Source organism: Centroberyx affinis, unplaced genomic scaffold (genome assembly GCF_046629955.1).
Source record: "Centroberyx affinis isolate AG114_WGS23_722 - 3 ecotype Tasmania unplaced genomic scaffold, CSIRO-AGI_Caff_v1 ptg001207l_1, whole genome shotgun sequence".
NCBI classification, from domain to species: Eukaryota; Metazoa; Chordata; class Actinopteri; order Beryciformes; family Berycidae; genus Centroberyx; species Centroberyx affinis.
The window spans coordinates 169,888-187,069 of NW_027279725.1; the positions used below are offsets into that span (position 1 = coordinate 169,888).

The 17,182-nt window shown below is 49.1% G+C and overlaps 1 protein-coding gene across 1 annotated transcript in view; it reads right to left on the reverse strand.

Moving 5' to 3' along the window:
• Nucleotides 1-16,846, reverse strand: part of LOC139648477 (alpha-(1,6)-fucosyltransferase-like) — a 33,183-nt gene extending 16,337 nt beyond the window's left edge. Inside the window, exons 1-5 of the mRNA XM_071524613.1 lie at nucleotides 16,644-16,846; nucleotides 9,599-9,717; nucleotides 8,338-8,500; nucleotides 5,409-5,523; nucleotides 1,638-1,875 (exon numbers count right to left, since the gene is read on the reverse strand). Coding sequence (XP_071380714.1) covers nucleotides 1,638-1,875; nucleotides 5,409-5,523; nucleotides 8,338-8,500; nucleotides 9,599-9,717; nucleotides 16,644-16,846 — 838 coding nt within the window. The remainder of the gene's footprint in view (nucleotides 1-1,637; nucleotides 1,876-5,408; nucleotides 5,524-8,337; nucleotides 8,501-9,598; nucleotides 9,718-16,643) is intronic.
• Between the last annotated feature and the right edge of the window lie 336 nt (nucleotides 16,847-17,182).

Genomic DNA, 17,182 nt, shown 5'->3' on the forward strand with positions numbered 1-17,182 from the left:
GCCATCGCTGAGACTTAAATTGGATTGAACTTTGACCCCATCGCTGGATCAGTTGTCATGACAACATTATGGAACTCTTTCATCGTAACGTCGATTCATTCTCTGAGCTCAAATTAAACGGTAATCAACAGCTCTGCAAGACTGTACTTTTGTAATAGACTGTAGAATAAAATGTACACTGAGGAGACAATTTCTGCTATTTATCTAGACCTGAATAAAGAAAATAGATTTACTTGAACATTGCAAAAGAAGTTACATAACATGTAGGTACATTAGGCTATTCTGCAGACTGGTTTACATACTGTATTATTATTTTCCTTTCAAATGGTTACATTTCCAATTAGTGCAATTTTAAAAATATATTTGGTTACATAGCGTTATTAAAAGCAGACTGCAGCAGCTTGTTGATGAGCGGTGGAGTCTGTAGGCTCCGACTCACACAACAATAAACTTCACAACCTGGGAATATTTGCATAACTTTGAACTGATGGAAGAAAATGGTAAGAACATTATTGTTACCTGTACATCTGAGAACTGAAAGTACTTGCCAATGTTGTGAGCGCTATCTGCTGTTCATTTTTTAGACCAGACATGACTAATCAAGGCTGCCTTTACCATAAAGACGATCAGACCCCGAATATAGGAAAGCTGCTTGTTAAGTAGATAACAGGTAAGTAGATAACAGCAGTGTACTTGGTGATGATTTCTATAGCCTACTAGTGAGAACATCACCAGAAGACATAAAGGTTGTGAAGTTTTTAAGCGGGTAACTTGAAAGCACTCGACTTAGTTACTTTTAATAAAGACTAACTTAGTAAAGTAACTAGTTGCTATTTAGAACTATAGTAACAAAGTAAAGTAACTAGTTGCTATTTAGAACTATAGTAACAAAGTAAAGTAACTAGATGAGAGCAAATGATTGAACCTCTGTGATGCGTTCTATAATCGCTCTAGTGTTTATACTTTCTGAGCGATGATGGAATGTTGGTGACTTTGTAGCGATGTCCATCGGGCGATCATAAATCGTTGTACTATAAACTGTCCTTAAGACAGATGACTCCCCTTTAACAAGAAAATTCTGATTTTATCACTTGCTTTTAAGAAAAATACGATTTTAAGACTCAATACTAGATTAGTGCTATGTTAAGATGGATATTTTTGGCACTGAAATGTAAAAAAAAAAGGACCCGTTTCATCAGTCTAAATGACAAATTGGGGCTGCAATAGAGAGCGTCCCATCCAACTCAACTGAGACACCATTGATTCACCCTTTTTGCCGAAATTCATTTCTGGTGTCAGGTACAGTCGCTGGAAGTGACAAATCAAAGCTTAAGAGCGACACATAAAACTTCCTCTTAACAGCAGTGAGTGAACGCCCTGCCCAGAGAAAGCTGGACTCAACTAATGAAAGCTGAACCTGCTGCGAAAAGTTATTTTTTCCCCCCACTACCAGCAGTAGTTACGCGATTTCCGGGTAACGAAGTACTTCAAACCTGCAAAAATTCAGTTACAGTTACCTTTCCCTGCCACTCGGGGCCGCCAAAGTGCGAAGTGCCTGCTTTTCTCAGAACTTTCCCAAGCTGTGTACGTATACACATGCAGTGACGGTGTGTGTGTGTGTGTGAGCGTCATCTTACCCGACCAGTGTCCGGTGGTGGCCCCGGTGCGGTCGGTGCAGGTGTTGCTGACGGGCAGGAAGACGGTCTCCCAGCCGCCGGTGGCGTAGCGCCAGTTGTGGGACTCCAGGATGAGGGTGCGCTGGGTGCCGTAGGCGATCATGAAGCAGTAGACCACGTGGTGGAGCTGGCAGCCGTAACCGCAGCCCTTGTTGATGTTGCACACCAGCTTCCTCGCCTTGCTGCAGTCCGGGGGGTTCTGGGACGAGGAGGAGGAGGAGGAGGAGGAGGAGGAGGAGGAGGAGTAGGGGAAGAGGAGGAGGAAAGAATCTTTCAACCTTTTTTATTGCTTGACCTTCGTATTGTATCTCTCAAAGCCCCGCTCTCTGACTTGTAATAACACGCGGCTAATATCGTTTCCCTCTGTTCCCTCTGCCTGGCTGTCTGTCTTGTACTCCACCTCTCTCTATTTGTCTATGATACCCTCTCACTCTCTTTCTCTTCTTCTCCCCCTCTCTTTCCCTCTCTCTTGTTCTCAACATCCCTTCCTCTCTGATGCTCTTTCCCCCATTTTTCTGGCTCTCTCATCCTCTACCTCTCGCTCCCTTTCCCTCGTTTTTCACTACCTCTTTTATGCTCCCTCTCTCTACCTTTTCCCCTCTCTTCTCTGGCTCCATCTGCTTGCCCCTGTCACTTATTCTCCTCTTCTCCATTTTCCTCTATGATGCTCTCTCTTCCCCCCCATCTCTTTTATTGCCACCTCTCTTTTCTCCTCTCCCATTCTCACTCTTTCCCCTCTTCCCCTCTCTCTTTCCCCCCATCTCTTTTCTCTACCCCCCCCCCCCTTCTCTCTGATGCTCTCTCTCCTCTTCTCCCTTTCCTACTCTCTCTCCAATTTCGCTCTTCCTCTGATTCCCCACCTCCTCCCTCTCATTCCCCATCTCATAAATTAGCTTCAATATCATACAGAGACTGAAGGGAAGAATACCAAATGGGAAGCACTGGGGGAAAAAAAAAACATGGATTTTTTTTTTTCGTAAAAAAAGAAAAAAAGAAAAAGTGGAAGCCAGCAGAGTGACACATGCTGTGTTGTCGATGAGTCGCCGGGCGGGTTGTGATTCGCTCGGCAGCCGTTCTGAGCGTCTCCGCAACACTCGTGCCAACCGGCTTCCTAAACAGCAATTACCGGCTGATGGGAGTGTTTTCCTCATTAGGCTGCTGCAGCTGTAGATGGTTCACGGTAATCAGGCCGCCCGGCACCCACCGGCTAACGCTGCCTATCACGCGCTAGCAGGGGAGGAGGAGGAAGAGGAGGAGAGGAGAGGAGAGTAAATGAGTGGAGAAGAGAGGAAAGGTGAGGAGATGCGAGAAGTTGAAGAGACAGGAGGAAAGAGGAGATGAGAGGATAGGAGAGATGAGAGGCGAGGTGAGGAGAGGAAAGGAGGAGAGGAGAGGAGATGAGAGGTGAGAAGAGGAGAGGAGAGGAGAGGAAAGGAGGAGAGGCGAGGTGAGAAGAGGAAACGACGAGAGGTGAGGAGAGAAGAGGAGAGGAGAGAGGAAAGGAGGAGAGGCGAGGTGAGAAGAGGGAGGGAGGTGAGGAGAGGAAAGGAGAGGAAAAGAAAGGAGAGGAGGAGACAACAGAGAAAGAAAGGCGAGGCGAGGCTCCTTCATGCTTCCCGAGAACTTATTACCGGAGCAGCCGTCAGCGCTGACAGAACAGGCCACACAGGTATTTCCTTGGAGGTGTTTGCTACCGGTTCACTACCGGCCCCACAGGTGCGCGTTAACCTGCGGCGCTAATAATCTACCGTGGCGTTTTTGACAAAAGGACTCGTCGGAAAAAAAGGGCTGCTTTCCCCCCCGTCGCGGCGGCTAAACGAGATCGACGCGGAATCGGATCTCGGGGGCCCGATGGCGGCGAGGCCGGAACGGGCTGGGCGAAGCAGACTCGGAGACCCGGTTCGGGGATAATGACGGCAGATGCGAGCACAAAGGCGGCCCTCCGAGCGCCGCTCCGTAGGTTAAGTGGCCGCTTAAACGCTGCCTTTTTCCCGCGAGTGTGAGATGCAAAGGCAATTGCGGCGCGATTCAGTTCCGAGAGACCACAGAGATATTTGTTTGTGAAGGGAACGCGCCCGAGAACAAGAGAATATGAGGAATATAAGTCGAGTCGAGGCCGGATACTGTAATTATCCGCTACAGGTGCCCACGTTTCGAAAAGACGCACGACACGTTGGAAGAGGAGAGGAACAAAAGATGTTTTAAGCAAGACACGGTGACATTTTCATATAAATAAATGAAGAAGAAGAAGAGGAACTGGGTAGTTAGCATGAGCAGCGATAGCCACCATGGCTGAACGGACGAAGAGAGAGAGAAGGTCAATCTTAATCAACAGAAAATCCCCCCAAAAAAAAGATGACACACAAGTCCCGCCCACACCGTTTGACTGACAGGTGATCTCTGGGAAGTGCAGCGCAGAAACACCGCAGCGATCCAAAATATAATCTCGCATATGACCGCTTTAAATGCCAAAAAAAAAAAATGAATAGATAGTACAAAAGAAAATATATTTCAAGGCGCCAGCAGAATGTTTTGTGAGCGGACAGATGGAGCAGACGCAGAGATGGAGTTAGTTAAACCGGGAATGAGGGGAGAGAGGCTGGTGGGGGTGGCAGAGACAGCAGGAAAGGAGGGAGGAGTCTCTGGCTCTGTGTGTGTGTGTGTGTGTGTGTGTATGAGAGAGAGAGACAGAGCGAGAGATAGCAAGACACACACACACACACACACACACAGACAGAGCATCTCTTTGAGTATGAGCGTGTGCATCAATCTTGCGGCGGCGGCGCATGTGTACGCCGTGTGCGCTGCGTTCCCGGCCGTAGGTGTGTGTGAATCCATCTGTGCATGATTCTGTGTGTGTGTGTGTGTGTGTGTGTGTGCGCGCGTGCGTGTGTGTGTGTGATGAATTAGTGATGGCAGCCGGTGGAGCGGTGTGATCCCTCAGCGGTGGTGACAGCAGCTGTTAGCGGTGCCGTCTCCGCCCAGCCAGACTGACTGGGTCCTCTTCATCAAACACACCGGCTCATTAATGCTGCGGGGGCCCCGGCGCCGCGCCGCCCCACCCCGGGGCCCGACAGCACCGGGGCTGGGGAAGGGGAGTGGGGGGGGGCGGCTGGGGGTGAGCGGAGGGGTCCTGGAGCTCTCGGGGTGTGTGTGTGTGTGTGTGTCACTATACCTGCGGATGTGTGTGTGTGGAGGTGTGGGTGTACGCATATGCATGTGTGAGCATGTGTCTATGCCTGTGTACGTGTGTGTGTGTATGGATGCTTGCATATGCGCTTGTGTGCGTTTGTGAATGTCTGCATATGTGTGTCTGCCCATCTGCAGTGTGTGTGTGTGTGTGTGTGTGTGTGTGTGTGTGTGACTGGACAGATGACAAGCAGCAGGAGTCCTCCCCTGTCAGATCCGCCTGCTGAAACACTCTGCTATCACACCCCTCACCTGCTCCTCTTAGAAACTGATGGTGACAGTTATGGGTGGTGCAAATGAGACAAGCAAGTGTGAAAGATGTCTCCAAATATACAGTGTGTGTGTGTGTGTGTGTGTGTGTGTGCGAGTGTGTGTAAGGGAAAGGTTTGCATGACTGCTCACGACATTTGTGTGCCTATATGTGCGCGCGGGCCAGAGGATTAGAGGATTGATGCGTGAATGGAGACACCGTGTGCGGGTGTGTGTGTGTGTGTGTGTGTGTGGGAGGCCAGTTGTTCGGGCAGCAGGTGTTCCTGTAGATACCTGTAGGTAGGTGATTCTGTTCTGGACCAGAGCCGACAGGTCCTTGGCCTCCTTCATCCTCCATTCGCCCACTCCATCCACCTGGCTGAGGTAGTACAAGTCTGTCATGATGGACCTACACACACACACACACACAAAGAAACACACATACACATTTTAAATGCGTCATCAGAATCCACTAAATAAGTCGAATAAATAAATATGAAGTAGAATTTATATTGCATACAAGTAAAATGTGGTTCTGTGGACCTCAGCAGGTACATCATGCCCCACCCTCCCATGCTAAATATGCACTCCTGGTCCTGTAAGGCGCTTTGGATAAGAGCATCCACCAGGCAGCATACGTTAAGCACCATACTGTATGTTAAATATCACCGAGGCTCAACATGCTTTAAGGATATTTATGGATAGAAGGAGCGTTATCTCCGCCAGACGGCCTGGCTGCAACAGAGTCTTGCTAGTTGTTTAGCTCTTCCTCTTTTTTTTTTTCTTTTTTTGGATTAAGTCTGCCATCTGCAAGCCTCTGACAGCGAGTTTGTGTACATGTCACACACTGCCAAATATCGTGACCATCCACTCACAAACACGCCCGAGAGCTCTGATATATGCAGCTGAGGGCAGCTACTTGGTCACAAACACATCACACACACACACACACAAGCTTAATTCATTACTCACTTCTTTGACCCAAATCAGTCACATCCTGTGTTGAGTGAGAGTTCTTATGCACATATTCAGCAGCACATTGCAAAGACACACACACGCACAAAGCGGATAAAACGGAGCGTGTCCTCATTCAACCGCGTGGCACGGCGAACGCTAGCCCTTTCTCCACGGCTAAGACAGTATCATTACTCATTGTCCCGTTTTGAAGCCGTAACCGCAGCGTGTGTGAACGGGATGTCAAACTCCCTTTTTTTTTTTTTTTTTTTTTTTTTTTTGGGTAGCACCCGCTGGGGAGCCGTCACAGACCCCTTCTCTGCGGGAAAGGGAAAGCAAAACCTCGCCGGCCGCAAGACTTAACAAGAAGGGATCGGCAGACGGCCCCCGAGGGCTCTGGCAGCGACCGAGAGGAGGAGGGGGGGGGGGGGGACGCCGCACTCTGCTGCAGTCCTGTATATGTATGAATCAGGAGTGTGTAGCGCGCATGTGTGTGTGTGTGTGTGTGAGACGACTTGTGGGCTTCCCCAGCCCCGTGGCTTGGCTGAGGCTGCAGACGCTGAGGCTGCAGGCGGTGGGCTTGGCGGCGGAGCACAGCGGCCCTCAGTGCTGATTACCCCGCTCCGATTGGAGGGCAATTACCGGCCCCGTTTACAATTACGCCATGAATTGACAGGAGCGAAGGGAGAGAGAGAGAGAGAGAGAGCATGGGAAGACAGGCGAGCGGGAGGGGAAGCGGAAGGCGAGGGGGATCGTCTTCCTGTCCTCGTAACGTGACACGGCACTTTCATTCAGAGCGCCTTACACTGCTGTGAGTGCGTACATTCTTCAGCGTGGGTGGCCCCAGGGGGAAAGGAAGGCCTGACCCTGTTTGCCCTGTGTTTGCAACAGGTATTGTGTAATACAAACAATGCATCAGGAATTCATTTAAAAAAAAATGTTACATGAGTTTTTCAGTTAATCAATTGTCCATCCAAAAATCATTCTTTTTTTTACCCTAACAGATGAGAACTAAAAACATTTAACACATATTTTGATTGTATTTTAGTTCATTTTACAAGTAGACAAGATCCTTTTAGTTCAGTTTTACTTCAGTATACAGTACAACAGTGTTTTTTAACACCTAGGTTCGTCTTAATTTTAGTTTACTATAATAACCTTGCAGCCAGAGGTGGAAAGTAGCCAATTACAGCTACAGCAGTTACTGTACTTGAGCAGTTTTAGTACATCAACCTTTTTGAGTACATTTAAAAGTCTGACCTTGTAGCTACACCAGCCTGACTAATTCTTATTCATTCATATTTTTAGATGTCATCTCAAGTAAAACAAATACTTATAATTACTTAAATAATCCAATACAGTACAGTACAATTAAAGAGATATCCTAATGATTTTCACTTGGAGTGTAAATACACACTTGCATACTTTTTTTTAAATGCCCTACATTTTTACTTTTACTGGGGAAATTTCCTAGACAAGTGCTCTCACCCCTACCCGAGCAGAATTTAAATGAAGGAGCAGTGCATTGATTTGAGTCAAATATTTCATTACTCTTTCCACCTCTGCCCCTATCTGTGCTCGCTCTCTCAGCCTTTGCCTGGAGCACATACAAGGAAACTTGGGGGGCTTAGAGGGAGAGTGAATGCCTATGTGAAAGTGTGTGTGTGTGAAAGTGAGTGTGTGTGTGTGTGTGTGTGTGTGTATGGGGTGAGGAATCAGACTGCGGAAAGCTGCTTAGGCAGCAACGGCTGAGACAATGGGCCCTGTAAGCCACTTCAGCGGGATTACAATGAAGCACTTGGCTAAGTGACACCGGGCCTTTCTTCGCTCAGCTGTGCGGAGGCCAGCCATCCAGATGACAGCGTGGGTGTGTCTGTGACCTTTCCTTCGCCCTTTGTTCCTTGCCAACCCCGGCTCTATTGCTGCCTTCACGTCTTCTTGTTTATCTCCAACTTTTGACAGCATCCACAGGCAGCGCTAGCAAACTCTAATCAACACTGAATGCAAGCACCAAAAATGTGTGACAACTATCAAATTCACGAGCCTGATTACCAATTCTCGCATAGAATAGCATTAGCAACAAAACACATTGATTTCACTGCCAGCTTTTGCCATACCTTTACTGCTTTCCATCATTTTAATCTCATGACCTGCCTCGATATGTGTCAAATCGCCGACCAATCGAAAACGACCACTTCTGCTGTGTCATTCAAGGGCTTCTACTGACGACACACAGTATAGCATGACCTCAAGGCACCGTATAGCCCACCTCTCCTGGTGTCCCAGGTCCTGCAGCAGCGTGTCGGCGTACTTCTGCCTCTCGGTGGCCTCCACGGTGGCCAGCTTCTTCACCTCGCTGCGGACAAAGTACCACAGCTCCTTGACGCCGTTCTCCACCCTCCTCCGCAGCTCCTCCTGAGTGGGCCCGGGGCCTGCAGAAGGGGGGGTGGATAAGAGAGACCGGATCAGAACAAAACATAACAAACTCTCATCCTCAGAGCGACACAAAAAAAAACCCTGCAAAGCGTTCTTTAGGAATACCAGGAGGGAATACAAGATCTCGCTTCCCGATCATTAGAGTATCGGCCTATACAGGCTATCAGCATGTAGCGTGGCTTCAGGACGCGACTGTTAAAATATTCCTCTTTTCCTTGTCTGCCCCCTGTGTCCCGCGGTGTTGCTTTGACCTCATTAAGGAGCATTTGATCACTGGTTTGTGGCTCTTGGCTCTCCGATGTGTTTTTCTCACACTGTTCTGACAACAGGAAGGAACTCTATACCCCGCCCCGGCCGAACAATGTGGAGTGACCCACATGGATAACACAGCTGCTAGCTCTGGTTTCCCTAAAAAAAAAAAAAAAAAAAAAAAAAAAACACCAGGGAAAGGGAAGGACGGCCTGAAACAGGAGGAGGAGGCGGAGGAGTCGGTGGTAGAAAAGGGGGGGAGCTCTTTTTTTTTTTACCTTCCTATCTCGCTCTCTCTCTTTTCTCTTCGCTCCCTCCCTCGGCGGAAAAAAAGCTGGAGGGTATTTTTAGCTTTCTCTTCCCCCTGCGGCGAGATGGAAAGGCTGACCCTGCGCTGCCCTCCGCGCTCACATGTCCTTCTTATTTTTCTCTCCCCGTCTGTCTCTTTTTCTTGCCTCTCTCACTCCTGTTCTGCCGTTGGGGCCTTCGCACCGCTTCCATTTCATTCACACGTTTCCCCGCTCACCTGACAGCTTTCCTGCCCCCCTCTGACCCCTGCTTAGACTGCCGCGCACACACACACACACACACACACACACACATAACCCTGCCCGTCTACTGGCTGAGCTTTGCCATCATCCACGCTGTGCTACAACAGGGTTAATGGGGTAGCCGAGGCAGAGATTCTGGCTGCAGGCGAAAGCTCACAAGCCCCCGCGTGGCTTTATACCGTATGTAGTCGACCCCTACGCCTTCCCGAACCAATCCCTCCATCTCTCCGAACCCCCGATGCCCCGATTCCCTTCCCCCCCGCGACTTCAAGGTGTCCCGGGGCCCCCGCTCACCGTCTCCGGTGAGTCTCTGGATGCTGTGGATCTTCTGCTTGGCTCTGGTTAGCTGGTCCTCCAGGGAGCGCAGCCTCCCCGCGGCCAGGGACCCGGCCTCTGCCTGGCCCTCTGGTATCCTGGGAGAGAGGAGAGAGAGAGGGAGGGAGAGAGGGAGGGAGGGAGGGAGAGGGAGAGGGAGAGGGAGAGAGAGAGAGAGAGAGAGAGAGAGAGAGAGAGAGAGAGAGAGAGAGAGAGAGAGAGAGAGAGAGAGAGAGTTTGATGAGCATATGTATACAACGATAGGGGTGGAAAGTACTGTTACTTGGCTGAAATCTTACTTAAGTATAAGTTAAAGTATTGGTGAATAAGTCTAAGTAAAAGTAAAAAGTTGCTCATTTAAAATGTACTAAAAAGTAGAGTAAAGGTTACTGAGTCACTTAAAAAAAAACAAGAAAGTTATTATTACACATGATCTTTCCCATGAAAGGCAAAAAGGACAAGAGGACAGAGAGTTGGAACTAGGTTACTTCACAGCATACATAACAATTCCAACCAATAATGCCATCGCAGATTTTTGCACAACTGCTGCCCCCCCACCCCCCCCCCCCAATCCAAAATTATGCACAAAGCACCGAGTCACTTTCCATGTTTGCTCTGGTCCAACATGTGCACTTTTGAGCAGTCACCATCCTGTGCTATATCCCGCTCCAACATGGAAATGCAGTTTCTAGTTCCCAGTGAAGAACAATACTTCAGTCAAAACACGCTTAAAAGTGAAATGACTCATTTCAAAAACACTCACAAAAGTACACAAAAAGCTATTCAGTTACAGTAAAGAGAGTAAATCTAATTTGTTATTTCCGCCATAGCAAAAATCCCCCATCATTAAGCATTTATCCTGTATTAGCGCTGTCCTGGTCATGGCGGCCTATTCTTCCTCAAATGTGTGAAATACAGCTGAATAGGCGTATTGTCGCACAAAACTCGTGGGTCTTAAACAACTGATCATTCCTTGTGCCTTGTTTGTCTCTGAGCCAGAGCTCATCTATAGTGGTTCTGTGGCTCTTTGTGGCTGTCTTGATTAAATGTGAGCACGCATGACAGGGCTCTGTGCTCCAACGCAACGTACTCAGTAGGCTTAGCAAATTTACAGCTGGAAATCTTGCAAAGCCTAATTGCTGATTATAGTTTAAATGATGTTTGGGCCGCCTTTCAGCCCATTTAATGCACTCCACATTAATGTAATTCATTGCAAGCTATTCCCGAATGCATATTTGTAAACTAATCACTGCTACAATGGTATATTTTCACAGTGTTTTATCCATTAGGACTACATGATGGATATAAAGATTTAAATCGGGATTTGCACGGTTCCGTCTCAATGACCTGTTCATTAAATAACCATCGCGATGTGTGAAATGAAAACACAAATGAACACTCAGACATGCTCTGAACACACAGATCAGATAACTTCAGCCGAGGAGAGAGGAAAAAAAAAGAGAACTGCCGTCAACATCATACTAAATCATCTCCTCTACATAAAACTATTAAAAATGGAATATGTGCAAATGCACGGGGGCATTGGTGAAGTGCTGCAAAGGCCACGTTAATGAGTCATCAAGGCATGCAAACTCAATTTCCTCCCTGAGTGAGGAACATCAGTTGCTAGCAGGCATAAAGATGAGGATTTTTAAAGTTGCGTAGACAGCCCCCTTCTTATTGTACCCCCCCGCCCCCCCCCCTTCACTGTGCAGCCGCCAGTCCCCGGGACGCCCTGGCCTCCCACTTCACTGAGCACTACCTGAGCACGGTGCTTCAAAGCCACGGGAACAAGTGAGGAGAAGAAGGAGGGTGTTTTAACCGCTGCATTATGTAACAACAGGTGATGGACAAGGGTAAACCTTCCAATACCTTGGTGGTATTTGAGATATTTATATATGTCTCAAATTTGTGTTTCTTTTCACGGGGAAATCTGAGGCGTGACGGTTTCAGCTGCCTGACACAGATCTTTTGGAAGAAGACCCAGGTGCATTTCCCTTCTTAAGTATCAGTTCCCTCTCTCGGTTCTCACAGCGGAGTCTGCTCAAACAATATTCAACAGGATCTCCCAGTGGCCACACCCCGACCTGCCAGTCACACTATCGCACGGGAAGCAGCACCTGTTCCTCGGTGACATCATGTCCCGGGAGAGGTTTAAGAGCTTCTGAAACGGTAACATAAAAGAACAAGATATCTCCTCGGACGAGGCAGAAGAAAGGGCTTCTGTTGTCTCGGCGTAACACATGTGGCAGGATACGCCGAGGCCCCGCTCCGACGCTCCCTCAGCACTTCCAGCACGCCGACGCCGGCTAATAAACGCAGACGTGCCACAGAGGTTAGCTAGCGATGCTCCGAAGAGACATAAACGGCGGAGACACACACCGGCGCGCGAGCATCTCCGACCGGGACGCGCGGATGCCAAATGAATCCGAACACTCGGCGGTATCCGAAAACCCACAGACGGCGCACACGCGGGAGAGCAGGCGCACGCCATACGCGAATACACAAATGATCCCTGACGTTATCTCCCGGGGACGTGAAGTGGGGACTAGACGAGGCAGCTGGATTCAACGGCTTCTTAATCAAACGGAACGGGAGAGGAAACAGACGAGGAGAGAGAGTCGGGGGAGGTGGGGCGGGGGGGTTCTGCCGGTTCTGCCGAGTGAAAAATAGGCGGTGCTGGGAAATCGCGGCACCGGGAAGGCAGGTGCGGTTCGGCTTCCCTCTTGATACGGTGGCCCAAGCAGTCGCCCCATTGGCTCCCGCCCCCCCCGATCGTCCCGCCGAGTTCACGGGACGATCAGAGCCGGGGGCGGGGCGGTGGCCCGGGTGCCCGCTGCATACATATTCCCCCGGTAATATTCCATATACATGGCTTGTTAGACTTCAAAGGGAAACCTATGAGCTGACCTGGGAAGCCATACATATGGATGGAAATGTAAAGTGGTCTGGGAAGTGTAGATGAAAGTGGGCTACATGAACGCAATTTGCTTTTACATTCGGAGGGAACATTGATTTAATATCGCTGTGTGTGTGTGTGTGTGTGTGTATATCAACTTGTTGTATGTGTATACGCGTGTGTCACGTCACTGTGAATGCATGTGACAAGACAGGGATTAGTCTGATGTGTTCCAGTCTTTCCTGGAACTGACCACATGCAACCACTTGACTCCAATACGTCAAGCTAATAAACTGCAGGAATGTAACCGTGTAAACACTGTAAATGGGTGAAAATGACTGGCAATACCATGAAACCCTGTTACCACAGCCCAGAATAGGAATGCAGGTCCTATTCAGAATTCTTAAAAGGTTGCATGACTAGATGTGTGTGTGTATGTTGTTTAAGTACTATATGTGTGTGTGTGTATGTGAATTGTGTCTTAACTAAGAGTATGTTTAGGCCTACTTCCTTTGCTGTATTCATGTTACATACACCGACTCACCCGGGCTAATTCCTAGCAAACTGATTCTGAATGGCGCATTCTTGCTTTGCATGCTTTAACGCCTCAGTACATCCAGAGCCAGCCAGCTCCGCTCTGAGCCCTACTTGACAGAGATGTCCTGCCCACAGACAGCTCCCACAATGGGGCTAGTGTGTGTGGCAGTCGGCCTTCCTTCGCCGGGCCTGAGAGACGGCCGGGTCGATGGGAGTTCAGGTCTGGAAGCGGCAGCAGCATCTGTTTGGTGGAGCCGCGCTGGGTTAATAACATTACAGAGTAAATGAGTCCTCTCACTATCGCCCCGCACAGGGGTGGACAGCGGCCGCGCCGATTTATAGTACCGACTCTCGGGACGCTTACAGTTTGCATTTACATCTTACACGTTACCTCCAAGAGAGGCGCCCAAATGACGCAGGCCTGTACGAGGTAATGCAGGGAAATCATATGCAAACACCAGCATGAACGGTTAAGATGTTAAAACGTCTAAGCTAATGGGGTTGGAAGCAAACCGGCAAAGACACAAGGGCACATGGAAGGAGAGTAATTGAGGTCTAATGGTCAATGGCCTGGACCATTAAAAGACAATTCCTCTGGAGCATGTAAAAACAATTTGTCTTGATTCTTCCCCTCGTTCTTCTCTGCCTGTCCTACATCTGGGTCAAACGGTAGATGCAAATAATTCTTCGTGTTTGATTTAACTTTCAGATGGGTGGGTTTATGACATCAGGTTTAAACAGCGTTGCATAAGTTGTCAGGGCATACTAAATTGACTTTTACATACTCTGTTGTGATCATCTAGCGTTTCTGCCAGTCACTGTATTGTCCTATGTGGTAACTCCCACCCATGTGGCACCTAGGTAAGATGAAACAACCTATTAAACGGATTAAGAAATGCTATTTGGCCCCAGTCTGGTCTGCGCTCTCCTCCTCCCCTCCATCCTCATCTTCCCTCTCCTCCTCTCGGCTCTCAACACAGTGCGGCCCTCGCGCCATCCATCACGCTTGCCTCCTCCTCGCCGCCTCTGCATCGCTCCTTCCCTCCCCGCGTCCTTCTGCTGGCACGCCTGGGGGATCGATCAGGTCCTCATCGCTCAGCCCAGCTGTCACTCTCACCCTTCGCTCTCTCCGCTGTCACACCGTCAGGCTGGCGCGTGTCAGCGTCTCCGCGGGAGCGGTGGCTTCCAGCCCGAGGTGACTGACAGCCGCGGAGAGGGCGGAGCCAGACGGGCCGCGCGGCTCGACCCTGCGCTCACCTCTCATTAATGCTGCTGGGTGATTGGTGGGTTGCCGCGCTCGCCTGTCACTCAAACCGCTCAGGAACGGCCTGAATAACGGAGTCACTCGACTGAATCTGCAGACTGGCAAGGCGATACCAATCTGAATCTATGCATTGATTGATAGATTGATAGAATTTATATAACAATTCCATATTAAAGATTATGCATAGTTCTGCCAAAATACATTGAAAAAATAAGACTTCAGGATAATGCCCTAAGGCTCATTTCCATTGTGGTCCTTTAAGAAAGAACAGTGGTGTAGAGGGAGCAGTTTTTGAGGCCCTGGAGCTCAACGGATAGGGAACGGGACTAACAATGTCAGTTTTATGGGTCTGATTCCCACTGAGGCTACTCGTAGGATAAGTGAATGCACTCACGGTAAAGGTAGGCGCTTTGGATGAAAGCATCCAAATGGCACATGCGATATTTGATATTATTTAATGTCAGCGGGATGCTCATGAAATCTGTGAGTCAAAGAATGATTTTGACGATTTAGTATGGCAGGCAAATAACTGGCCTCACTCTCAACACGGAGGGATTCATGCCCTCAGTCCAAATCTGAAGAACCAGTAAAGTCCTTGAATTGGGTTAGGCATTCAGTGAGTTAGTAGATCAGTAAGCTACTGAGTTGTTACATAGTCAGTCAGTCTGTGACAACCTGCCGGCTGGAGTCTGGCTCGGCGCCACGTCTCTGTCAGCACTTTGGTGGAGGAGTGAAGGAGCAGGGGGGGGGGGGGAGGCGAAGAAGGAGTGAAAAGGGGGGAGGGGAGGACCGGAGGAGGGGACGGGGAGAGAGGGGAGGGGAGGGGCCACGGCCGGGATGACGGGCAGCTCACTAACAGCCTCTTTGCGTCTATTAGAGCTCTAATACATGGATAATAGACACTACAGGATGAGGCACTGGCAGTGTTCTCTCCTGGGCCTGTGTCTGACCACTACACACACACACACGCACATAATCACACACACACACACACACACACACATGCACACACGCACAAATTGAACAGAGGACAAACCAGCCCCTTCTCTCAGCTGATAGCTCACTAAGCTTAACCTCGGCGTGCTAGTTGCCTGTTTTGGCTTGCTTTCCCGGATACTTAGCCGGAGCTTAGTGGGACTTGAGAAGGCACTGTAGCGCTGCCCCAGTAAACAACTGTGGAGGCCTCAGTCCCAGATCAGCGACTGAACTCAATAACAAGCAACAAGCGCGCAGTGTGTCGGGACCCATCTGGACACTGGTCGTCTGAAAGCTGCACTTGTTTTTTATGCCGTGAATTCCACCTTTGTTTCGGAGCCAATTCTGAATAATTACAAAAGCAAGGGATTTAATCGGGGACCAGCTGTCTGATGTAGCGCGTGCGCGTGTGTTTTTTATGTTTGCGTACGTTGATGAGGGCCCCGCATCAAAGCGAATTGGAATATCACAGAGGAGCAGCAACAGCCGGATCTGAAGCCCGAGTTCCCCATTAATACGGCGTGCACCAAGACACACAGCTGCATGCCCTGCACAGGCGCACACACACACACACACACACAGACCCACAAGGTTTACGCTAAAGTGAAACACTGCTAATGTATGCAGATAACAGCACAACCGTCTCTTTTTGACACATATAGTTTGAATGTGTGAATGATGCTGGGAACCCATATGATGTGTTATGCTTCTATTTATGATGGTGCACTGTGTTTGCACACTGTGTGCACACTGTTATTGTATGTTGGTGCTGCTGGTTTCTGAAGTATCCCCCTCCTAAGGGTGGAGGTAACAATTACTCACGTTACCATAACTGAGTAGCTTTTTTGTGCACTACATTTTAAATCACATCCATTACAGAGTACACATTTTGTGGCTCTCCATAAGCAACAGAAAGGAGACCATCATAAATTGACAAATTGTGGAGCCATTCACAGAAGAGTAATCTGGCTTTTCTTTGTTTGTGCAATTTACTGTGTAATTTCCAAATTTTCCAAAAGAATCTAGTTTGAACTGTGTCCTCGTCTTTTTAAAATTGCATGGAAAAGATCTAACAATGTTCTCTTTTCTAAAAAGTAAATTAGCTACTTTTTACTATTACTTAAGTAGATTTTTACAGCAGTACCTAAGCACTACTACTTTAAGTAAAATATCAGCAAAGTAACAGTACTTCTACTTGAGTAAGACATTCTAGTACTCTTTCCACCACTGCCCCTCCGCTCTCTTTGGCGTCATTAAACACAAGGGACTCATTTAAGAGTTTCATTTCAAATGTCTCTCTTACACTCACATTCACCCCAAAACCACACCGACATCTGAGCTGCTGGTACCTGAGAGACTCGGCCATGCGCCGCAGGTCTTCATTCTGCTGCTTGAGCCGTTCCAGCTTGGCCAGGATCTTGGAGAGCTCTCGGCTGGATCGCTCCGGGTGCTCGCTGTCCCTCACCAAGTGCCCACCGATGTAGAAGAGCAGCGTGCCCCAGGCCAGCAGCACCAGGGTAATCCAACGCCATGAACCCGCCCAGGGCCGCATGGTTCAACCACGCCCACCCGAAAACACCTCTTGGTGTGCCTGCCCACCCGCCCGCCCACCGGCCTGCCCGCCGGACGTGCACGCACGCTCTGTGCCCCGTCACCACAACTGCCGCAGCGCCGCCCTTGGCATTGGCATCTTCGCTGGGATGGTACACGAGTGAACGGCGGATGAGAGGGGGATGTGTGTGTACACGTGTGCGTGTGTCTGTGGGGGGGGGGGCGGTGTATAAGAAAAGGGAGCGGGCGTTTCTCAGGTGAAAGTCAGTCCAGTCTCTTCTATGTGTGCTAAAGCATGGCTAGCATGCTCGGATGTCCGTTTGTGTTCGGATGTCCT